This window comes from Drosophila eugracilis, unplaced genomic scaffold (genome assembly GCF_018153835.1).
Source record: "Drosophila eugracilis isolate 14026-0451.02 unplaced genomic scaffold, ASM1815383v1 contig_75, whole genome shotgun sequence".
Taxonomy (NCBI): Eukaryota; Metazoa; Arthropoda; class Insecta; order Diptera; family Drosophilidae; genus Drosophila; species Drosophila eugracilis.
Window position 1 is genome coordinate 573,450 of NW_024573645.1, and position 25,699 is coordinate 599,148.

At 43.2% G+C, this 25,699-nt stretch overlaps 1 protein-coding gene across 2 annotated transcripts; it reads left to right on the top strand.

Annotated features, from left to right (window-relative positions):
- The first annotated feature begins 253 nt into the window (after window positions 1-253).
- Window positions 254-25,699, top strand: LOC108117227 (homeobox protein abdominal-A). 2 transcript variants are annotated; one of them, XM_017229558.2, is made up of 6 exons: window positions 254-2,367; window positions 3,230-4,230; window positions 5,198-5,454; window positions 9,287-9,334; window positions 22,343-22,566; window positions 22,640-25,699. In XM_017229558.2, the coding sequence occupies exons 2-6, from the start codon at window positions 3,353-3,355 to the stop codon at window positions 23,009-23,011; spliced, it is 1,779 nt and encodes a 592-aa protein (XP_017085047.2). In that variant the 5' UTR covers window positions 254-2,367; window positions 3,230-3,352; the 3' UTR covers window positions 23,012-25,699. The 2 variants fall into 2 exon arrangements, with proteins under 2 accessions (XP_017085047.2, XP_017085048.2); XM_017229559.2 differs by having other exon boundaries at window positions 254-1,889.

Below are 25,699 nucleotides of genomic sequence, written 5' to 3' on the forward strand. Positions count from 1 at the left end.
TCAATATTTTTGAAAAGCATATTTTTCAGAAACATTTTCTTGGAAGTTAAGTCGATGAATGGTAATTATAATATTATTTACTAACATTTAATAATTTTTATTTAAAAAACTTTAAGTAAATCGAATTTACTTATTAAGGTCTGACTAAGTAGAATTTTTAAAATAAATATTCTTACATTTCTTATAGCATTTTCCTTGATAAATAATAAAAAAAGTTTATGTTAATCTAGCATTTGACTCACTCAATCTCTGCCCATTCTTCTCTCTCACTCCAAATGTAAAATCCTTTGAAATGTCAGATTGCAAAGTTCTCGAAGTGGAGAAGTTAAGAAATTGCAGATTCGCTTTATATCCGCACATATTTGCGCTCACGAAGGAGGAAGCCAGATAGAGCGAAGGGGAGGAGGATGCTTGTGTGCTGTCCAATTTCAATCGTAAATTTGAAATTTTTCATAAAAATGTCATAACAGCAATTCCAGCGACAGAAAGAAAAAGAGAGAAAAGAAAGGCGGACAAAAGGCGGCGGCGGCGGCCGAAAAAACATTTTGCAGAGTCGGCGTTTTTCATCTCTCGAAATTTATGGATTTTTCGTAATGCCAATAGAGAGCAGAGGGTGGGCCCATAAAAAAATGAAATACAAATTTCGGCTAATTTGTATCGAAAGGCACTCACTCAGAGCTCACAGCCAGCGCACTCAACACGAATAATGCAGGGCAATTTAATCAACAATAACATTTTGCCAAACAAAGCATAAAACACTTAAAAAATCATAGCACTCAAAGCGGGGCTCAAATAGTTTCACTCAGCTGGGACATTCTCACGTTATAAAGCGGCAAATTAGGAGAGCACTTAAAAGGCACTCAAACGGGCAAGATAACTCACTCAAAGCGCGGCGAGGCGGCCATCATGCGAATGAGAGAGAAGGCGCGAGAGCCATGGCTATGCTTTGCTCGAGTGCACAGGGGATAAGAGCGAGACAGCCATAGGAGCTAACTGCGCTGCCATCTTTCTTATTGCCGCCGCTGCCGCAGTCGACGTTGAGTGATTCCCGGCGAATGAGTGAGCCAAAGTGAATTGTCACAAACTCAGCATCCAGTTGCCCATAAGAACGCTCGCATGGCTTTTGTATTGCGCCATAAACGTTTCGCTGCTCGTAACGCCACAACGCTCGACGTTTCGCAGCGGCCTTCGCTTTCGCTTCTCTTCTCGCGCGTAAAGCGGTCTCCCCAAAAAAATATTATATAGAAAGAAAAAAAAAACAGAAACGAATAAAGAAAGAAGGAAAACCCGGCCGCCGACCCCCCTCTGCAGACAGACAAAACTCAAAGTCTCCAACGGACTCAAAGCGCCTCAGTCGCTGTCGCTCTCTGTCGTCGCAGTCGCTGTCAACGTCGCTGCCCGCGCCGGCAGCAAGAATTACCAATTACACGAAATTTTTATACTCTTTTAAAAATTTCGTTTTATTATAATATTTATTATCGTGGCGCGCAGTAGTGTCTGCGGAACTCAGCTCTCCACTCTTTGGATTCTCGGCCCTCCGATTCCGATTCCGATTCGGATTATACGATTATACGACTATACAACTATACGACCGTACGATTCAGTTTCCGATTCGCCGTGTTTATTGTTCCGTACCGCTCCGCTTCGGCCGCCGGCTTATTGTCACTTAACTGTTATAGACCGCATAAAATATAATAAAATTGTGTGTGAAAATCTGTACTGAAAGTCCAGAGAAAAAACAAACTGGAAAAACTGTCAAAACACTCGGTTTTTATAACTCTCTGTGTGCGGTGCATAAAAATTAAAAAGCCATAAAGTTGACATCGTAAAAAGGTTCGCTTGTTCCAGAGTTCCAGAGTTCGATAGTTCTACCTGCAAAGTGTTTTATGGTATTTTAAACAAAGTAATTAAAGCAAAACGTTGGGAGAAAGCATTTCTCCGGCCACACACATACGCACACACGCCAACTGACTCACGCACACTTGAGAAGTCGTTAAAAGCCGCAGGGAAACTCACTCTGCCATAAAAATACAAGAGTGCCATTAAAAAAGATCGCGCGCCTATAAATCACACGTACGGAATCCCGCCGGCACAACGTCCATTCGAATTTCCGCGTAATTGATGGCCGATTTTTAATTGCTTTTACAACAAATAAAAGGCACAAACACACACCCCCAAAACACACAGACACACACACTTGTGCCACAGCTGCAGCAACAAAGCAACCCGAGACCATATGCAAATTTAACAAATTTCGTTGTGAATTCGCCAGCTTCGAGCGAAATAACAAAGAGAAAGAAAACTGAAGCAGAAAAGCTGCAAGTACAAGCTGCTCGCCAAAAGTTCGCTAGAGAAAACCCGAGAAAGGTAACGAAATGCATTTCACTTCTCCGAAACGAGAAAAGTAGCTTAAAGTCGAGCAGCTGGCAAAGTTTCCCAACTCTATCTCACTGAATCTATCTAAAAAGCTACTAACTATTTGCCATCTCATCTAGTCTACTAATTCGAGTTTAACTCCGAAAAACGCCCCTACTAACCCTTTGGCATTGTGCAGGAAAATCTATCTCAATATTATATATAGAAAATGAGGATTATATATGTTTTCCACTTGAGTTCTGTATCACGCCACCAGAAAGATTTATGTTCAATCTAAACATATTCAATTTGGCTAATGTTCTTTTTATGTTTTCCGAGTAATTTCTCTAAGCAGTATACATTTTTTATTTTCCCTGCCTCCTTTTTGTTTATCACATTTTGGCCGAGTTTATTTTCGCTTTTAGTACATTTTAATTCGATCAATTTGGGGAGTGATTTATGTTCCATTGTAGTTTTGATTATAAGGTAGTAAAGTCTCTTCAAGAAGGGGAACGAGATTTTAAAAGTGATTTGCCACTAAAGTTGATATGATTAGACATAAATATGGGCTATAAATCTCCCAAACTTGGAGACAAAAAGGATTTTTAACTTTTAGAGATATCTTTTTGTATTTTGTTAAAGTTTCAATCATCCTATAACTTTTTTAGTCACAGTCAGGCTCTAGTCCTTTCAAGTTCCTTTAAGACATTAAAAAGATATTCCTTGTAGATCTCATTTAAAATTAAACTTAACTTAAATTAGTAGCAACTATCATGGCTTGAAAGCGCTTTTCCTTCCGCTGAATTCAAACAAAATTTGTTAAAGCCACACATTAAAATTGCTTAAATTGCTAAAAACCAAATCCCCCATCTAGTTATTAACCAAACGACTAAGATAAGTAAATCGAACTCGAACTAAAAACGAAAAAAGAACTAAGAAAGTGGACTGAACAAAATTCCGAAGATTTGATCCTCGGCCAGAGAGCAAAATATGTGCAATGTCAAAATTTGTTTTCGATAGTATGCTGCCAAAGTATCCACAGTTCCAGCCGTTTATCAGTTCGCACCACCTAACCACCACCCCCCCGAATTCGTCATCTGCAGCAGTTGCCGCCGCCCTAGCCGCCGCCGCCGCCTCTGCCTCCGCCAGCGTTTCAGCCAGCAGCAGCAGCAGTAACAGCAACAACAACAACAACAACAGCAGCAGCAACAACGCCACTAGCAACACCAACAATAACAGCAGCAGCAGCCCCAGCAGCAGCAGCAATCACAACAGCAATCTCAATTTGAGCGGAGGTTCTCTTTCTCCTAGCCATTTGAGCCAGCATCTGGGCCAGTCGCCCCACTCGCCGGTCTCCTCGTCGTCGCCCTTCCAACAGCACCACCCACAGGTGCAGCAGCAACACCTGAACCACCAGCAGCAGCAACATCTGCACCACCAGCAACAGCAGCACCACCAGTACTCATCGCTGTCCGCCGCCCTTCAGCTGCAACAACAACAACACCACATCAACAAATTAGCCGCCGCTGCCGTCGCCTCTCACGGCCACGCCCACCAGCAACTACTGCTAACTCCCCCGTCGGCTGGTAATTCGCAAGCCGGTGACAGCAGCTGCTCACCGTCCCCTTCGGCCTCTGGGAGCTCTTCGCTGCACCGCAGCCTCAACGACAACTCACCCGGATCCGCATCCGCGTCCGCATCCGCATCTGCGGCCAGTTCCGTTGCCGCCGCTGCAGCCGCCGCCGCCGCTGCGGCCAGCTCTTCGTTTGCCATCCCCACCAGCAAGATGTATCCTTACGTGTCGAACCACCCCAGCAGCCATGGAGGACTCTCCGGAATGGCAGGATTCACAGGACTGGAGGACAAATCGTGCAGGTAAGTTGCCATTTCTTTTAGGTTTTTTGATAGGTTTTTGATAGGTTTGATATATATTCTATACCATAATGAAATAAATAAGGTTTATATGAGATACAGATAGGATATCGGTTCTTTTTGGTTCTTCAATCATAAAATCCAAAATCAATCCATCTTTCAGAATCAGAATCAGAATCAGAATCAAAATCTTATAAAAGAAAACTCTTAAATCGATTTCTTACTAATAAGTAAGTAGTAAGTTTATCTATAGATATGCAAAATGCTTCCTAGTCGGTTTTTCATTTCAAAAGAATAAAAGGGCCACTTTAAACATTCTTCAAGTGTTCTTTCTTTAATCATTTGTACCCTTTGATTAATATTAACAAATTATACATCAAATATTTAATCTAAAAAACACTTAGTTTTCTGCCATACAAAATAAGGAAAAGGTACCTTGAGTCAGCTTCCAGGAATTCATTTTGCATGCTCTCAATTTTGGCAAGCGGAAATGCCAGCCGACAATGCCTTCAGTAAAATCAGCAAAGACCACAAAACCGCAAATCCGTTTCGAATGAGCTCTAATTATCGGGTGCCGAGGACCTGGTACCCTGGCCATTTTCCCCTCAGCCAACGGCGGCCATTCATATTGAATGGCCATAAAGTCGGAAAATTAGAGCAGCCTGCGGTGGCCACTGGCAATTTGTCGCCGGCCACGAGATTCGCACACACGCTGACCTTCCGCTGCGGCCATTTGCATATTAGTACTACTGTGTACAGTGAACCCTGCTGTGCGTGGGCGTGTTTGGGATTAGTGTGCAATTAGAGGCGACCGCAGTTGGAAAAGGGAATGCAAATAGCCAGCTCATTAGCATTTGACTTTTGGCTGGTAGAGTAGGAGTCGTAATGGCAGTAGGCGTAGGAATCTTGTCTTCCTTCTTCCCGTACTAATGTCCATCTCTCTCCCTCTCTCTCTCTCTCTCACCTGCAGCAGGTACACAGACACCGTGATGAACAGCTACCAGTCGATGAGCGTACCTGCCTCGGCATCCGCGCAGTTCGCTCAGTTCTATCAACATGCCACCGCCGCCGCTTCAGCGGTATCGGCAGCCAGTGCCGGAGCGATCGGCGTGGACTCTCTAGGCAATGCCTGCACACAGCCCGCATCCGGCGTGATGCCAGGGGCAGGGGGAGCGGGCGGAGCCGGTATCGCCGATCTGCCCAGGTATCCCTGGATGACGCTTACAGGTGAGTCAACGATCGATAAAAATGCAGTTCGGGGGAATTTTGGGCATAAGAAGGGGTTCGAGATGCAGTTTAAAAATGTATCTGAAAAGTCATGGAGATTGGGACTATATGAGATTTCATTTTGGATTTTAGATATATGGAATTTAAATTACGAGGGAAAGAAAAGGATTGGTAGTTTGTTGAATCATTTCTTGTAGCTTCTGATCTGTAAATCATGAAAATGTTTACTATTTATAACGTATGTACTCCTTTCCTAATTGAAGGAATAAAAAACGACTTAGGTCAAGAATCACTTAACAGCTCTACTCACAGCACATATATTAACTACACTGCGGCATATAAACTCAATCTGAAATCAAGAGTCTATCACTTACCTTTTGGTAAAATAAATCAATCCAATCATTATAAAATCAGAAATAAACCAAGTACTTCACGGAATGTATATCATCTTAAATGAAGAATGAATTTGCCTCGCGATCTACGAAACGATCTCTTAGAGTTTTGTGTACGTGGATATAAATCATGGCCAAGTACACTTAAAAAGAATGAATTGTAGAAATCGGAATACAAAATCTAAATAAATTTGGCTTGAAATGAATTCAATTTTCATCTGATAGATGCAATCTTGATACTTAGTCCCCATAGTAGAGCTTTCATAAAATAAACTCTCCATCGAAAATCTTTCTTTAAAATTCTTTAAACTTTTTCCAAGTGTAGTAGCGGCTACACCTATTACCCCAGCTCATATAAACAATAGATAAACGTGGCGCAAACATTTTCCGATAGCATTCCCATTTCCAGCGCCATTCCGCCTCCAATTCCAATCCATAATGAACACTTTGCGGGGCACTTCCAAGTCGTTTATTTCGCATAAGTCTTCTTCCAGCGCTATTCGAATTCGAACCCAAAACGAAAACGAGCGAAAATGAACGAAGAGCTAAAAAGTTGGCAGTAAATAAAAATGAAAATAGTTTGAAAAATGCTTCTCTTGTCTGTCGTGTTGTTTGGCGCGTCGATTTGTAATTTAAATAGCCTCAAGGTTGCCCCCAAACACAGCCAACCGCTGGGATATGTGCCCCGCGCATACGAAATCCAGATATCCGCCAAAAAGATACAGATACAAAGATACAGAGATACAGATACTTTTCGGTTGGCGCTCTTTTTATGCGGCTAACGTAGTACCAGCGAACTCGCCTCAAATTTATGTGGGTCAGTTTAATTTACGCGATCCGTTCGCCTTTTTTCCGCTCATTTTTTGCACATCAGATTTATTTATCATTTCTCAGTCAGCCAACCAGCCAGGCATCCAGCCATCCACTCGATTTCCACAGTGCAGAAGAAGAAACCGAACGAATTCAGTTTTCCACACTGCCACTGCGGGTTGAATGCCTCCTGATTAATGGCAGACACCATACGAATGGACTGTCAATTGGCCTGAGTTATAGACTGCACATCGGTCGCCGCAATAGAGAAAAGATTGGTCGATGGATTTACTCGGAATCACAGGCATTTCGCTTGAATTTACTGCCCAGGCATGTTAATTAAACAGTATGAGTAATTATTAATCGACGATCTAGTAGACAGACATTTAATAATGGCATAATAACAGGCAACAAGGTAGGAGCTTATTAGCTCTGAGTTTATCTAACACTGAACTAAGTTATGAAGAGGGAAATCAGAAATACTCAAAGGAAAGTCAGTTTACAAGCCTGTAAGATATTAAGTAAGATTTTTAGCTTTTCTAATTTGCATATTAGCCAGCTTTTGGGTGTCACCAAACCGATAACCAGCGCTCTTATTAATCTATGCAGATTAAAAATCAATTCCTACATTTTAGTGGTATTTCTCGCTCGATGAGAACCCAAAAGATATGAATAAGTTTGTGGCTAACACACCTATTTGGCCGACTGATAGATACACACATTCTGCAGGCCAAACCTGTTGACGGGGTAAAAAAAGAATATTAAATAAAAAAACCCATCGCATCGGCCGGTTGGGAAGATAAACGGTATTTCGCACAATGAAATATTTTGCATATCTCCCGCTCACAGCGCCAAGGCGATAAAATTGTCAACGAGATCATAGAGACGCGACTGGCGGCGATGAAAGTAAATACGAGCATGACGCCATTATGGCAGCCAAGTGCGCGACACGTCGACGCAGCCCCCCGTTATCCTCCACTCCTTAAATGCACACACTATACATAAAGTTGTTCATATACAGATATATATATATATATATACATGTGCTATAGCAAGGCAGTTGCATGTGAATCGTACAAGAATCGCGTCTCCTCCTTTGGAAAAGTCGGTTCGCTTGGCTTTCACTTTGCCAAGCCTGCGAACCCACCCAAAAAAAAAAAAACCGAGAGACGAAGACCAAGACCCAGACCCGGACGTACCACGGCAACAGCAACTGCAACAAGCATTGCTGTTGCTGCAACAACGGCAACGTTTTACAGCTGAATGCTTGCCAAATGCAATTTAACTAATGAATTTTAATATTTTACGCCAAAGCGTCTGAATGAATTTTCATTTTCACATCGTTGCACCGACTCCCGGCAGCAACATCAACAATGTTGCAGAAAAGAAGGAAAGCTGGTGGGCGGAAAGGCGGGAGGCAAGCTGGGAAATGGGTGGAGCGGCGCGCCTGCACCTGATTATGCTGATAAGAAAGCAAAGAGGTTAACTTTTCTTAATTATCTGGAAAAGCGCAGCCCGACAAAGCATGAAAATGGCAAAAGCTTTTCCCATCGTCTTCCACTCGGCGAATTCGCAAACTCAGCACGTGCTGTGGAGAGAGTGGGGAATGGATAAGGAAAAGGGGAAAAGGTACACTGAAAGGAAATAGGAAAAGCAATTATTAATAATGCCAATTTAATTTTTAAAAAATAGAGATAGTAGTCAGGTTTGGTAAGCGATGAAGTAGCTGTTGAGAAATAAAGTAATGACAAGTTTTATAAGTTTCCAGTTAAAGATAAAGTTGTAAATAAAAGCTTAAGAGAAAAGTTGATTTACCAGATTGCTTATTAATTTATAAATTTCCATGACATTTCCATTAGCTGGGAGCTATCTTTATTTGTATTTTGCCTATGTGTACTGAGAACACTGCCTTGGCAAGATAAGAAGCGTCTGGCCCATAAATTGTGCAATCATCAATGCGACAAAGAAGTCTCAGCCTGCAGAATCTCTTACATATTAGAGATTGTCCGTCTGTCCGTCCATCCGCGTGTCAAATAAAGTGGCAACAACGACAGGCCAATGCACAGAAATTTGTGTATTTTAATTAAAAATGCGCCAACGATGCCGAGCAGCTTCATCTGCTTATTAATTAGGAGGAGTCGGTCGGGTTGGTCTGGTCGTTGGCCCGCAGCCATCTATCCCTCCATATATTTTCTCCATATCTCCGCCATCTCCTCCTCCTCCTCCTGCAACTCGACCATCGTGGTCTACTTAAAGTCGGAGCCGGTTTAACTGGCCAGAGGTTCACTCGCCCGGTGGTCCACTGACTGCCGTCTGCCGACTGCAGTGGCCCGGCTAATTCCACTTTTTGTGGCTGGCGCTGACAACTAAATTGAAAACGACCCGATTGAGTGGTTTATGAAAGCTGCCATGTGGCACGAATGTCCGAGGGGCGGCCAGTGGTCATAGATGATTTGAGGGATCGTCGCTCCATTACTCAGCGGGATGCGCTCAAGGCTGTTTGGCGCGGAATTTCGCATTAGTGGCACATATGGGGAGCACAACTCCTTAGTTATTAAAATGAAAAAAAAATATTGCAAGAAAAACCAAAAGTTAATTGTTTTCCCTTTTCTCTCTTTCTGCCATTTCAGACTGGATGGGAAGCCCCTTCGAGCGTGTCGTTTGCGGCGATTTCAACGGTAAGTACCGCAATTAACCGGAAACCCTTGAAGTTAATATCCCGACTGGCATTGAGCCAATGGGTTATCGGTTCTAACCAGCCGTGGAATATGACGGCAAAGAGGCTGTTTTTTAGTGCCCGCCGTGAGATGGCCTTGAAAAATATGATTTACCTGCTTAAGACCGACGACTTTCACCCGCTTAGGAAACCCTTCTCTTCCACAGAATGCAGAAAATGCCGCCTGCAATCTGCCTTCGTACTCATTCGTCACATGACTCCTGCTGTCCTGTCATAAATCCCTCACTCTTTGTCCTTCTCCCTGGCCCATTCATTGTGCAATTTCCTTTGTTGATCGGAGTCATTTTCTGGCAAATATCCGAGGACAGACAAAGGTCTGCGAAAGGTTTAGACATCCGGCAACTGCTCGCTCTCAATGCTAATTTGGCCAAACTCCGTGAAAGTTGCAGCGATAACTCAACCATGCCGGTCAAGTACTCGGCCAAGATCGTAAATCACCGTCATCCGTCCTGTTTTGGGCCCCCCAAAATCCAACCTGCTGCTGTCCATAACAATTGTCTGATTACGTTGGGGTCCTAACTCACTGTCAGAGAAAAACTCACTCAAAGCTGAGCTCGATTGATCGATTTGTACGATCCGACGCTCTGCGATGGGTCCGTTGTTCTGGGCCTCGTTAAATGTCTTTTTATGGGCGTTTTATGATCTATTTACGATTTTACGCGTGGTCTTGTGCCGTGCATAACGATCGTAATGTTGCGGTGGCCACTACCGAACGATCCCCGTTTTATGGCCCCGATAATGGCGTTGATTGTTTGGCGAATCACCACCGCGTTTAATTAGTTCGACAAGCGACAAGGGCAGCGGCTAACACGAGTAGCCACTGTCAATTGCTGGTTACAATAGCCGGTCATTAATCGGCATTCACATTCACATTCCGCATCCCGATTCCCTCTATATATGGCCATTCACATTTCACTTGAGTTAATGGCGCTTCCCATTAGCTGGGGTTTCAATCCGAAGGCATGTCGTCGAATAACAATAGGGAACCACAGTGTGTTTATTAATTCAGCGGCTAGTTTGTTTCCGTGATTAAAGTGGGTCCCACTGTTCGGAGAGGCAATTTACAATTAGTTTTTGACTGTAATGTCTAATTGAGCAAAGTGTTTCATAAGTAATGGCAGTGGGTGGAGATCTAGTTGGTATAAAAGTGTATGTTTTACATTTCTTGTTTAATTTGATATCCTAATCATAAAGTTATTACTCCTAAATTACTTTTTATAGAAGTTTTAAGTTTCTACCCAACTGCCTTATCTCCTTTTACAAATCACAGTAATATGTTTATCGATTGGCAAACGAATTCAGCCATTTAACTGTTAGCATTGCGCATACGCACAGTGGTCCCACTCCCACCCCAGTGACATTAACAAGCAACCCCTTGTTTTTGGCTTGGCATGTAATTGCAAGCCGTTTAATTGCGACCACTGGACAAACATTGCGGCCAATGTCCCAATAGTCTGGCTGGTTGGACCGAAGGCCTTCCTTCTGGTCCTCCGGTCTCCGGTCTCCGGTCTCTGGTCTTTGGTATTTGGTCTTTGGGCCTGGAATGAAATCGGAGCGTTCGTGCCGGAGTTCGGTGGCAGAGAAGTACGTGCCACGGTCCAGCTTTTGGCGTCACAGATCGTTTGATATTCGAGCGGGTCCAAGCCCCCTTTCGGATTTCCCCTCCACCACTGGCGATCCTCTGGTGTTTGTTTTGTAAATAAATCACTGGCGTTGGCGTTGAGCGGAGTCATTCGGGCAATTTACAGCACTAACAGCCGCTGTTTGACAAGTAATTAACTCACCGAGTTTCAGTTGCCACTCTGCATAGTCTGCTGTGGTGGTTTTTTCTGTTTTGGTTTTGGATTACAATTGAGAGATCGCCAAAGGAAAGGTTATTTGGCTGGAAAATGTTGATATTTTCCAATAGTTTTGACCCCAAAGTAAGCCCAATAGGCATATACTGCATTCATAATTAATGACTTAACAAAATATTCCCACACAAGTAATAACCATTAGGAATAAGTTAAACAAAAGCCGTAAAAACGTAGTTAAAAGACCATTTATGTTAAGTTTTTATTGTTTCCCAGTCATCATATTTTATTCAAAGACCTCAAGAATTGCTAAATAGATTTATTAAAATATGCAAACGTTCGTTAAATATAAACATCGATGTTTTCCCCAGTCCTATGACAACTTACTCTCAGAAACTGCAGCCAAGTAACTGCACTTAACTGCAGTATGCAAATATTCTCTTAACAAATAATTGCCTGGCAGCGTTTTTGTTTTTGAAACAAATCACTTATTCCTTCTTAAAGTCGACAATGCGACTATCTATCTTCGCGGCATGATTTATTCGCATTCCCGGCACAGCGATAACGGCGCGAATGGAATAATAAAATATATTATTTTTATTAATTTTACAAGCCATAATTGAGGCTCGCGATAAGCTCGCCCGCCGTTCAATTGAGTTATTGCCACAAAGACCTTTCTATCTTGCAGTCCCTCTCTTTCTTCCCTGGTCTGGCTATCGCTTTCTCACTCCTCGAACTCGTCTCGCCTGGAATCAATGCTATATCAATGTTCAAATTCAATTGTTGGCGACGATCAATGTCATTGGCAGTGGTTTCTGAGGGCGCGAAGATCCGCCATCTCGCAGATAAACGTTGATCTCGCCGTGGGGTTAAGATCCCTCAGCACACCCACCACCACCACCCCTCTCACTTAGCATCCCTCTCTGTCTGCATCTGTATGGCTATCTCTCTCTCGGAACATGGACGACGGCTGGCAAGGGTTAATTTATGAGGCGCGATAAGCGAATTCCATTTCGTTTCGGTTTTGTTTAATTTCCGATTCCCTGTGTTTTCTGTTTTCTGTTCTCTGCTTTCTGTTTTCTGTTTTCCTCTCTTTTTTTATATTTACATTTGCTCTTCTCTGTCCCCCTCTCTTTCCACACCGCTATCTCCCTCTCATCGGAAGGGGGCAGGGGACTGAGGGGGCTGTATGCGACACCGTGTTATCGGCACGTTTTCTGTCGTTGTTTTAATTTTTTTTCGGTTTTTTCATTTCGCCCTGCGGCAGCGGAAAATTCGAAATGACACGTTTCTCGGAGTGCTATGTTGTTGTTGCTTTTTTTTAACTACCCCGTGCGGCTGTTAATCTGCGGTTTTAATGCCCAAGTGGCGCAAATTGGCAAAAAAGGGGTTTGGATTACAAGGATCAGGCGCGGGGAGGGGGCCAGGACAGGCGACAGGCTGTCAGGCTGTCAGGCTGACAGAACCACAGACAAGGACAAAATGGCAGCCAGACTGGCGCGCTTTTTGGGCACTGGGAATGGGCAGGCAGACATGTAAATTTGGCCCAGACAAAATCAAATTAAAAGCGCACACGTTCCACAGACAATTGCCGACTCGATCCCCCCCGAACCCACAGTCGCTTAATCAAAGTTTATTCGCCCCTAACATGTCACACGGCCAGAAACATAGAGGAGAAAATATACTCCCTTGAGTACAATTAATAGAAAGTATTCCTTTTGTTAGAAAGATGTTCTGCCATCTCTTTGTTTATACTTTTAATTTTTAGAAATACAGCTTAGTTTTTCCCAGTGCATACATGTGAGAACCACCCCACCCACCACTAGGCAAACTTCAGCCATTTCCATTAACTTAAATATTTAATTTACACAAAAGTTTTATTTAGAACCCGACTCTGGCGTGCGACATTTTCACCATTTTCCATTCTGGGCATCGCGTGCAATGCGTGACTGCTGCCATTTCCCCGCCACCTTCCTGTTGCGATAAATTTGAAGACAGAGAGTAGTTAATATTAATTTAATCGCGGACTTAAACAAGTCGCTACCGGTGTCGGTTAATGCACTCTTTTGTGCCATTCTCGCGGCTAAATTTATTGTTTCTTCAAACTAATTGCCGAGATTAGAGTGTTTACGATGCACTCGCTGCTCTTTGATGCCCCATAATCATTGGCTAATGCGAGCGGTAACGAGGTAATGGCATTTCTTTAGGACTAAGGAGTACTTGGAGGGGAGTTTATTTCTTTAGCTTATCTTATTTTTATTCGACTGGCTACTTAAGTTAATATTTTTATTAGGAGATGCTATCTCAACCGATTTGAGATCTGAAATTCGAAACATGAACTTTTTAATTTTATTTTTAAGATCTTATCTGGATAAATTTGTGATTCCAGTTTTCATTGTTTTGATGTTTTAATTTCGAGGATTGTCTAAAATTTATGGGTTTGACTTCTCCAACGCCATAGTTTCAAGGAAAATTTCCCCTTTTTCACTTAGGGAATAAAGAAAAACCGTAGGCCTATTGTATCTTAAGAATCCTACCCTCAAGGAACTCGTTATTCCAGTTGTTGGCTTTTGTGGGAATCCTTCCGTTCCCTCGACCCTCTCCCTCTCCCTCTCCCTCTCCTAATGAAGCAATTCAGGTAATTGGAGTTCCTCCGACAGAGCTTCCCATGTAATAGTTCTGAAAAGAAACAAACTTGAAAGAGCCCAACAATGGGGGAAATAAAAACCTGTCGTTGACAAAAGACTTTTCATCTGGAAGGGGATCAGGGCAGGCAGCATCAGCCACCATTTTCTCAAATTACTCTCGAGCAGCCATTAACAAAAGACCAACAGTGTGCGAGTGTATGGGTGTGTGTGGTGAGCCATTAATCAACTTTGTCAGCCGCGAAGAAGTCGAAGGGAAGTTCAAGATTCGAAACACCAATATAATATGAGGTTCGTCGTCCGCTGTGGTCTGCGGTGCATCGTCAATTTCTCAGGAGGCCGCAGGACCACACCTTGGCATTCCGAGGGGGGGAAAGAAACTGAAGCGGGGGGTTTCTGAGGGTATTATAATGAAAATTTGAACCGAGGAGGGGATAAGCATGAGTTATGCGCACGCCTAGGTAAATATAGAACCCGCATCGATCGATCGATGCTTTTTATACGAATTTAAGTGTCACGTTCTCGTTGGCGGGGAAATTGGTGAGCGGCGGTTGTGGGGAGGGGGGATTAGAGAGGGGCTACAGTGCTTCCCCGAATGGCATTTTAATACGTCATCGTTTCAAGTCGGCCCACGCAATCTAAGTTATGGCCGACATCTGCCCCCAAGTTCTGCATTCGAATGGGAATAGGAATCCGGAGTTCGTGTTTGTTTTCACCAAATACGAAAATATGTATATATATCCGTGTGCACTGGGCCGTGAACGCAGTTGGGAAAACGGGGCCCGAAAAAGGCAAGGAAAACCCAACCAAAGCAAACAAAACACCAACAAAAAACAATACCGAAATGCGTTCTCGTTCTCAGTCGAAAGCAGTTGGCTCAATTTATATGTATTTTCAATAAAAGTCGATATAATGCTTGCCAAGGTTCATAGAACGACCAAATGAACTTGGAAACGGCCACAGAAACAAAAAAGGAGAAGAAAACACGACAACCGACCGCCGGTGGCAGCCAATGAAGGCAATCAATTTCAATTCAGTTTCCTCGCCTTTCCCAAAACGCCAAAGCCAATGAGCCGTCCAAAGGGCAAGACGGGGCCAATTGCAGTTGGGTTAGAACCTTTTTTGGTACCTCTTAGGTTTGTGTGAGAGGGTATCTCAGCTTTATGCATATTGGGTGGCAAAGAAGGCGTTTGAATAGTTATGATTTTCAGGTACTTAACAGAATAATTTATCAACTTGATGGCTTTTTCTTGGCTTTGTTTTCCAGTTTAATGAGAGAATTTGTAAGGAAATTTCCTGGTTGATTACAAATTAGCTTCATAAAAGTATAGCAAAGGCTTATAAGACCTTATTCGCTTTCTAAACTCCAGCCTAAAGAGTATTCGCACTGCCTTAAAACATCTCAAAGCCCTATTAGTTACTCATTTTCCTTTGTCTTAGTCTATCCTCCCGAAAGAAACCCCTAACAAAGGAGCCAAAAAGTGTTGATGAACCCGGCCACCCACCGAATTTCAACTCCCTCAGCTACAGCCACTTTCCCAGATACAGATACGGACAACTAATTCCACTCACATCCAGAGAAACAGAAAACACAGAGAGAGAGAGAGAGTCGCTTTGGCGCCACTTCATTGTGATCATTGAATGGCCGTTGATTGTGTCGCATCGATTCGCGGCGATTTTAATCGCAGGCGGCGACCATTAAACGCCTTTCATTTGCAATTAAATTGCGGCTCACAGACGGGCATAGAGAAGCCGACAAAAACAGATACAGATACGTATAGAGAACGGCGACTCAGATACAGATACGTTCGAGGGTGGTGCTCGAGTTGCGGTCAGTTGGCGACACGTGTCCCCTTTGGAAACTTGGAAAAAAGAGCGCCTGGAACAGACGCCGTTTGCAAAAATGTTGCGGATTACCAATTCTAGACGCCTAATGCCATTTATAGGCCATCGCTACAAATGCTCCACAGCTGTCCGTCCGTCCAAAATTAGTTGGGCTCCCCATCCGGAACTCGACTTCTTCTCTCTCTCGCTCTTCGGGTGGGCCAACAAATTTATTGGAACCACTTCGCTGCGATGGGCCTTCCCCCCTTGCCACTCCTCTGGCCGAAAAGAGTCTGATTTTTCCGGTTTCCTTTTGGCAAGGCTTTCCTGCGCCCAACCCCATACCCATTCTGCGGCTGGCTTCTTCCGTTTTCCCTTTTCACTTTTGGCCATATATTTTTCACATTTATGTCGGGTATTTTGTCTTATCACACCCTCGTGTTTGCAGTGCGTGCAAAAAATGCCAGGGGGCGTTGGGCGGTAAGGTTGTGCCGCCAACCACCCACGAGATTAAAAATGCCATAAAGACAGTAAGGGTGAATGGCTCTAATGGCTGCCGTTGCCGTTATTTGCCATCTCTTTCCCTTTCCCTCTCTCTCTCTCTCTCTCTTTCACTCTTTTCGTCTCGCTCTGGCTGTGTGCAAAAAGGAAAACGGAAAACGGGAAAAGGAAAACTCGGGCTGTTGCCATGTTGGCTCGAGTTGCCATGGCTCTGGGTTTGAGTGAGAATTAAGGGCTGTCTGCACTTTTTTCGGCCCAGGAAATGGTTATCTGGCGAGATAATGGGAAAAACATATGAGAACATTCATTACATTCGATAATTCAAAGGTACAGAATGGCTTGAAAAGATTTTGGTGATATAAGGCATATGGCGGTTAGAAGTTGATTAGATTAAAGAGATGAAGGAAAATGATTGGAAATGGTGGGAGTTACTTGAAGTATAAGAAACGATCTATGGTTAACTTAGATCACTTATAATGTGTTTATGATTAAAAAATGAAGTCATTGACGGACTCCTCTAAGACATTTCTAACCATAATCTGGTAGATAGAGTAAAGGTAAAGGAATAAAAATTGTCATAAGCTTTGACCTAATGTTTTGAGTTCTCATTAAACTGAGGAAGAAACCTCTCTATTGTCTTTTAATCTCTATTTTCAGTTTAACACTTCTAAATGGAATCCTTTAAGAAGGTTATTGATTTTTCCAAAGAACTAAGCTCCATTAGTATAATCCTTTACTCTGACAAAGTCCACTGGAAAACTCTAAAACCATATTAATTGCAAATTCAAACAGACCATTCCCCCAAGACGATCCCCTAACCCCACCCACTCACTAAGAGCAGCAACGAGGAGTAATTCCAATAATGGCGTGAAATATTTGATGAGAATATATTAATCCCCCAGGAGTCTGTGTATTTGCAACATTTGCCGGGAATTCTCTCCGCTTTCGCCCACCGAACAGGAGAGACAGCGACAGCCTGCCATATATTTTCCAAGATTAAGCACACAATTAGCAGGGGAAATGGGAAGTGGGCGTTTGAGGAGGCGTGCCAGATCTGATAGCACAAACAACAACATTGGCAACGCGCTGCACATAAATTGCAGATGAACAAGAAGGAGCATCCCCTAACGCAGGCTTTTCCGCTGCCAGGTTTTCCGCAAACGAGACACCACCCACTTCTCCGCGCCCTCAGGCATACGAAACGCCTGTGCGACTGATTAAATTTAAATAAATTTAATAAACATAAATTATTTGCAATGGCAGCCAGGAGTTGCCTCTGTTTCTGTTGCCGTTGCTGCCGCTTTTAGCCACCCCCAAACAGCCGAGCATGAGCGCAATTTAATGGCGGCGCTTACCTGCCACACCCCCGAATATCCAGTATATCCTGAACATCCCGAACATCCTGCCCAGCCTCCCCTTTTCGCTAAAAGCCACACAAAGGCGCCAGATGTTGCCCGTGAGTCTTGTCGGAACAGCGTTTAAGCGGCTTTTCTTTCAAAGTTTAATTAGTCTTCGTCGCTCTAAGAATTCCACGCATTTGCATATCCCTGGCATAGGAGGGAAGGTTCAGATGGGGGGGAGTAAAAGAACAGCTCCCCTGGGATGTCATTTAACCCGAGGAACACTGCAATTTGCGCTAAATGCTGGAAAGATCGTCTCCGCAAAACAATGAACTCCGCCTCAGAGGGCAGAATTTGTTGAGCCATCAGAATGGCTGCCCCAAAAAACATTCCTCAAGTCAGTTCGGCGCATGTTGTTATATCTTCGGGCATGTTAAATGTCTGCCCTTTGTTTATATATCTCTCAACATGCCATCCGGGAAGTTAGTTTCGAAAATTCATACCCAATATAAACAAATCAGCATAAAACATACGCACCCAGTGAGATTCTTCTCTCCCGAAAAAGAACGAGATAAATATACCAAGGCATAAATATGCGTACACATTTTCGGATGCCGCGATCCCAAATTGTATCTTGTCTTCGAATTATGTAAAGAAGATATGTGGGTTTCTGAGAAGAAAGTTTATTCGGATGTCCAAAATCACAAATCAAGAATCTTTTATTTAGTTTGGATTAAAATGTTCATATTAAACTTTGTTTCTATTAGTGGTTTATCTAAGAATCTTGTTTCTATTGTCAAACTTTGATCAAATAAAGTTGTAAAGTCTAAACTGCTTCATTGACTGCCATAACTTTGTCATAGAGAAAAAGATTTAAATTTGAAATGCCCTCGGCCTGGAATAAAAGGCCGTTTAGCTAGTTCAGCAATACTTAAATATTCCCCAGACACGCCCATAAAGTCTAAGAAACCCCACAAGATTTCCACAAATTCCGTTCGAAGACAAATACACAACGGAATTTGCGCGCCAAAAGTCAACAAACAAGTCGAAGGCGGGAAAGCTCGCCCACAACCCCCCTAAAAATATCCAAAACTCGACTGGTCAACAGCAACAAAATCACGAAATTTATTTGCCGGCAAACAATTTGACCCAGCTAGGAATTCGAATTGAAATTCAAACTAATTGCCGGCAACTGAAACAGCGCGAGTGCCAGAGCACGCCACAATGTTTCAAAGTTCTTTGTCAAGCGATATGTAAATTTGTTTATTATTTACCGAAAACGAAAGCAGGAGCCTTAGAAAGGGATGGGCTAGCGACAAAAATGGTAAAAAAAATAGGAGCCAAACACTAAACACGAAATGCTTGTACGGCAAAATGTTTGTTTATTGTACAATTTTGTGTCGCTTGATAAACAAGACTCGAAGACTTGTCAGCGTCCCCACGGAACCACTTTCGAATGCCCACACACACACACATAGATACTCACTCTCACAGATACTTGGGCAAACTATGGCGCTTTTGCCCCATGCCCCGAAAAACCCCGCCCGCTTTGAGTGTGTGTGTGAGTATCTTTATTGTACGCTTTGAATTGTTTTTATGATTTTTATGTCATCATAAGTTTCAGTCTGCGCTGTGTTTTTTTTTTTTTTGTATTCAGCTTCTCGTTTTCGTATGTTTCTCTGCTTATTTATACGCGGCGCTGTTTATTGAACAATTACGTTTATGATTATTAATATTTTTAATTGTTAATGTCATTGTTATAGACGCTGTCCCCGAGACTGGGCCATAACCATTCCCATTCCCATTCTCGTTGCCGTTCCCATAACATAACCATTCCCAGGCCCATTCGCACCGTTGACAGCGGCGCCTTGGGACGGCTTTCCTGGCTGGTCTGTCACCTCACGGATTCCCTCGGTCAATCCATGGTGTATACACTGAAATAGCCCATTTGGATCCGCTCCATTTTGGCCAACGCCAACGCCACCGCGTCTGGAATTTCCCTCGATTCCGAAACAGATTTCTTGGCCCTAGCCCGTTTTTATGCCGTTTTGTTTACCCGGCCGACGCTTCAGTCAATTGCAGCCACGATTTATGGCGCGCTAATTGATTTTTAATTGGAAAATGGTTTTCCTTAGCAATTGTGCAACGAACCGGTCCGACCGGCCACCTCAACTCGAAAAAAGCCTACGATAGCCGCTTAGCGCTTGTCAAGTCTATCGAAGTGCTCAAAGCTAATTTATCGACTGGTACGCAGTTGCGAATTTATCTAATAGCCTAAATCTAATGTGGGAATTTGAGTTGATTTTAATATTTAAACATTTCGATCAGCAGATTTAATTAGAAGGCATTTTCAGTTATAAACAAAAGCTGTGGGATGAATCTAAGTTGGTGACTCACAGAGCTTAAAATGATTCACTTTGGTACAGGGTACAGGGTACATAAACGAGAAGAATATGATAATGGGTTGGTGATTTACGGCCAGCGATTAACGATTAATATAAATTGTAGATACATTTGATTTTATTTTACTAACTTAATGATTTCCCAGCTTTGTTTATATCTCAAATTAAATTGCACCATTTCTCTGGAATAAACTTTAATATAATATAACTTTGATGATATCATAAATTACGATTTCCTTCAATTAGATCATTAATTAAACGATTAAATTTCATTTTAATAACTCTAATTTGTGTTAAGTTTCCCCTACTCCTTCTGATCCCTACAATGCCCCGTTTATATTTACAAAATACAAATAATGTGCTCGATAACTTTAATGAATTCCTCGTTGCTTGAGAGATCGTTGAACCCTCAAAAGTCCCCCACAAAGCGGCTCGACCAGACGGCACACACTCAAAAAATCCGAAAACCCGAATTGAAAACGTCGATTGTAGATTTTTCCCAAGCGGATTTAAGGCATTCCGAATAGTTTTCGAGCGTTTTGAGTGAAAATGCAGCGGCGTTGGAAAATCAATAACAAAGTTCGGCCGTGACTCAAACTGAGCGCTCTCCTTTTCGCTCAGATCCGCAGCCACAGTTACAGTTACAGGCACATCCACGTGTGAGTGGCCTCTCTTTGGAATACCGGTTTAGATGCGCCGACTCACCACTCACACTACGGCAGAAAAACTCAGGCGTTGCCATGCCGACACACTCTCGTTCTCTCTCTCTCTTTTGCTCTGTGTATGCGTGTGTCTACCTGTGCGAAAGGCACAGACACTGCGGCAGCCATGTTGGATTCCATCACTCCGTCCTGCGAGCGAGATCAGCCATCCCGCTCGCACCTGCTGCCAGCCATTGGCGGCCATTGCGGGGGTCGTAAATCTTGTTTAGGGGCGCGTGTGTCCTGGGAGTCGTGATTTATGGGACGAATTGTAGCTGCTCATTGTAGCGTGTAAATAATTTAGATTAGTTTGGTATTCCTGGTGGCGAGATGGCAGGATGTCAGAATGGCAGGGAAAGGGGGTTGATTAGAATTGAAATTGCTTTTGCCCCCTCCCGCAGATATCCTGGCCACTCCGCAGGCAATGCTTTTCTTATTTTATGGCCGCTCTCCTCGAATTAAAACTAAAGTAGCGCTTTGTTGGGGCAGGAAATTAATTTAAAGAAATTTAATTTGAATTTAATTTTCCCATAATGGAATTAAATGAAAGAAACTGCAATTTGAAACCATTTTTAAGCCAATAAAGAAGGTAGATATTAGCAGAGAATCCTTTTAACTACTTGGCTTGATGAATTTAGTTCTAATACCAGTTTCCCCATCTAAGCATCTTACATAGATGACTCACCTCAGCTCCTAATCAGTTCAGGTAAATTCAAAAGTCACGGCCTCGGCCGTCCGTAAATATTTTGCCAACTGCTCAATCTCATAAAAAATGCAGCGGAAAGTAGGAAAAATCAAAATGATTTACAACTGCAGCCGAGGAAGATTTACAAAATCTGCACCTTTCATAATATTACGTAAAAATTGTCCCTTTTTTATTTTGTCTGCCGGTTGCCGTTGGAAAGTCGCAACTTGCAAACCATAAAAAATTGCCGTTGACATGAAAACCTTTTACCAGAAAAACTCGGCACAAAGGCAGCAGCAGCAGCAGCACAAAAAAGAAGAGACATGAAAAGCCATAAAACGGCAAGCGGGTAAAAGTGAGAGGCTGCTCCTAGGCTGGGACTGCGACTGGGACAGCAATTTGTAGATAGCGAATTTTTGATTTCCGTAACATAAACACGGAGCCTGTGCCCATTCCAGGCGCATCTTCGCACCGTCGCGCAAAAAATTCGCACAGGTAGCATGGAAAATTGCTAAAAAAAATACAAAAAAGAAACAAGGCAGAAAAGTAGAGAAAGAAATGCAGGGAAAATCGGGAAAAAGCGCTGGATGGCCACCAGGGCGAGACCTGCCGCTGAGCGAGTCGGTGTGTCGGTTGCTTCACCCTTCCACGCACTGCGTGCGATGCCAATCCGCAGCGGAATCAGGTCCGCAATGGACCCCGGGGAGTCGATGTCCTGGGGAGGCGGCTGCTGACGTCAGGTCTGGCCTCAGATCACCCCCTCCCCCCTCGCACTCCATCACCCTTTTGGGAAAAACTGTTTGTTTGGCTCGTAATTTGCAGCCAGACATTCGCAGTGCAACAGAGTTCCCCATCAGCCAATCCCCAATCCCCAAGCACAAATCATGTGGCGACGCCTGACATGTGTTGCCTCTGGCCAGAGTACCCATTTTCGACCGTCTGACAGCGTCTTTGCAGCTCATTAGTCGTTGCAAAAAAAAAAAAAGAAGAGGCAACAACATCATCTTGAAAATCATCACCAACATCTGACGCGACTTTCTCTGTTTTCTCCTCCGCAGGCCCCAACGGCTGCCCCCGAAGACGCGGCCGACAGACCTACACTCGCTTCCAGACCCTCGAACTGGAGAAGGAGTTTCACTTCAACCACTACTTAACTCGGCGAAGGCGCATCGAGATCGCCCACGCTCTCTGCCTGACCGAGCGCCAAATAAAGATCTGGTTCCAGAATCGACGCATGAAGCTGAAGAAGGAGTTGCGTGCCGTCAAGGAAATAAATGAACAGGTGAGTCGCCCCCCTTATGGAGGTACCACTGAAACCCTTACTAACCTGTTTCCCCTTTTCTTTTCGTTTAAAGGCGCGACGCGATCGCGAGGAGCAGGAGAAGATGAAGGCCCAGGAGACGATGAAATCCGCCCAGCAGAACAAGCAAGTGCAGCAGCAACAACAGCAGCAGCAACAGCAGCAGCAGCAGCAGCAACAGCACCAGCAGCAGCAACAGCAGCCGCAGGACCACCACTCGATCATCGCACACAATCCGGGCCACTTGCACCACTCCGTGGTGGGTCAGAACGATCTCAAGCTCGGCCTTGGCATGGGCGTGGGCGTAGGTGTGGGCGGTATTGGACCCGGCATCGGTGGAGGATTGGGTGGAAATCTAGGCATGATGAGCGCCCTGGACAAGAGCAATCACGACCTACTGAAGGCGGTCAGCAAGGTCAACTCCTAAGCTGACCACAACCCGACGACGCCCAGCCGAGCCAACGAGCCAATCTTCCACCAGCCGCACCACTAGCTCCACTAGCACCACCACCACCACCGCAGCCACCGCCAGGACCAGTGTCCGGCGTTCTTTTTCGTCTCCTCGTCTGTGTAAGGCGCGAGATAGCAAGCAGAAGATAAAACTCGATAACTAAAATACGTAAAGTTTTACATAGTAAATAGTTGCATAAGTCTACAAACATACATACACCCAAGGAAGTGGGTGCGATGGCCCAGAGACGATGAGCTGGCCAAGGGTTAATTGCTGTGGATCAAAGCTTTCTGAGGTTTACCCCGAGTGCAGTGGGCTATTTGATAGTTCAGGGCATGCGATTCCCTTCCAGATCTCCAGTGAGAATTTGTGTATCCGACATTTCTTCCATTACTTTCGCTTTCCAACCCCCAAAACGGCAATTCAACCCCCAGCGCAGAGTCTCTGGGCCAACGTGCCCAGTTCGGTAATATTAATGGATAACTTGAACTACTTAGAATAGCGGTAAATGCTTAAGGCAGGAGTTAGCAGGAGACGCGATCTATATAAGATGAATATTGACGAAATGAGCGATTTTTGATAGTCAGAGAGCCCACGTTGCCAGCCACCAACCCATCAAGAGGGGGGTCTTGGACAAGGCAACTCGCGGGGTTCGAGTGTAAAATTATTTGCGACTGCTGTAGGATAACCTAGTTCGATATTTAGAGCCACGTTCGACTATGTTAAACGGTATATATGAATACATTACTATATGGATATGCTTACAGATTAATGATACTTACCTATAGAGCGATAGAGCGTACGTTTTGTATCCACCCTATTTATTGGAAACCTATGTTTATGTTTTTCGCACAGAAAGAACCCTCTTCCAATGTCTTCGTTTAAGTGATGCGTTTACCGTGTGTTTTGCTGTATTTCGTTGTATGCCAACGCTTCACTACAATGATTTCTTCAATGCCATATTAATCTTAATTCGAGAGCCAGTAAGCTGCTGCGAGAAAGCTGCTGCAGAATGCGCTAATATTTCCATAAATACCAGTTGTAAGGACGAACGGTATGCAACATACCCGAAAGCATAATCACGATTTCAAATACGTAATAATAATAATGAAACTCGAAACTAAATTGGAGTAAGAAGGAGCAAGATGAGAAAATAAATGTCGTTTGCCAGTGACTAAAATTTTAAATTAACTACCATTAAGCAAGGAGAACGTACACTACGGGCAAAAGAGCCTACAAATCTACACAAAAACGAAAACTACAAAAGTAACAAACAAACAGAAAGGAAACTCTGAAATACGTATTAGCTTAAGGTTGCAACAACAGACAAACTGTCGAGAAGGGGGAGAGGTTAAGAAAGAGAAGGAGGAGGAACCATGGCAGAACCCATATACGTAGATTTCAAACTTCCCGAAATTCAATTTACCTAGCATAGTCTCTCGCGGATTGCAAGTTGGATTAAAGTCAAAATCTATTTATTATACACAACCGAAGCGGAAGCGCGTATTTACATAAACAATTATTGACAAATATATATGAATATATATTACAAATATATACAACTATGAACCTATATGTGTATGTATAAATACCTAAATGTATGTGTATCTAGTATGGTTAACACCAAAAGCAGTCGGGTCAGAGTTAAAGTCACGTTTTGACCGAAAAACCAGAAAACCAGACACCACCAAAAAAAAAAAAGCATCAGCATCCCCCAGCACATCCTTTTCGCTATAGGAAGACCTTCCTGTAGTACCGTTGTCCTTTGTTTTTATCAAGTCCCCCTGGTTCGAGTGATATTCCCGGGCGGTGACAGCCATTTGCCTTGTTTCACGACCTGATTAAAAGGAAACCGTTTTTGTTTCTGTTTCTGATTCTGTTCCCACTTCCGTTTTCGTTTCCGTTTCCGCTTTCTGTTTTTGTTGCGTTTCAGTTTGGCTTAAGTTTAATGTTTAATGTTTAATGTTTAATGTCCCATTCGGACGGCCTAGCAAATTAGAGCGTAAATTAATATTATATTTTGTTTGACCCCTTATGCTAAACACTTCTGTTAATTTTAGTTTAAGTTTAGTTGTGACAAATTGTGTATTATATAATTTTATGCGATTTCAAAATGAATGCGAAAGAAAATTAAAAACAAAAGACGACCTTTGTTTCACTCCGACTGGGAGGCCACTGCAACGAGAACCCATCCATACGCCGACCTCTCCGACGAGGTCCAAAAACTTCAAATCAAACTAACTATTAGCTAATGCCTAACGAACAACATATATACGTAGAATCAAGTCGATACTATATACTAACCAACCAAGTTTACTCACCCAGCCCGAAGGCAATCGGAACTTGCGATAGATCAAGAGCCCGCATATACGTAACTGAATTATATTCGAACTTTAAACAGATCCTAGTATTAGATCGAGGGGCGCCCAAGCTATATTCGCCATCGTATTTGTACATAAAAACTGCATGAAAACTATTTACGTTAAGAAAATGGAAAAGATTCAAATCTGGAAATCAAATTCGTTTCCGTTCGAACAGATTTCAGCCAAGGGGATTAAAAATTATGAAAATTATGAACGAACCCAAAAAGAAAATGAAAATAACGTTAGCATAAGCCAACCACTGCAGTGAAGAATTAATAAATAAATAAAATCAAAAGGAAAT

Excerpts from the sequence above, each read along its gene's own strand:
- LOC108117227 (XM_017229558.2), top strand. The coding sequence starts at position 3,353 with ATGTCAAAATTTGTTTTCGATAGTATGCTGCCAAAGTATCCACAGTTC. Across the intron at positions 9,335-22,342 it reads CGTTTGCGGCGATTTCAACG|GCCCCAACGGCTGCCCCCGA; the intron begins GTAAGTACCGCA and ends TCTCCTCCGCAG. Across the intron at positions 22,567-22,639 it reads TCAAGGAAATAAATGAACAG|GCGCGACGCGATCGCGAGGA; the intron begins GTGAGTCGCCCC and ends TTTCGTTTAAAG.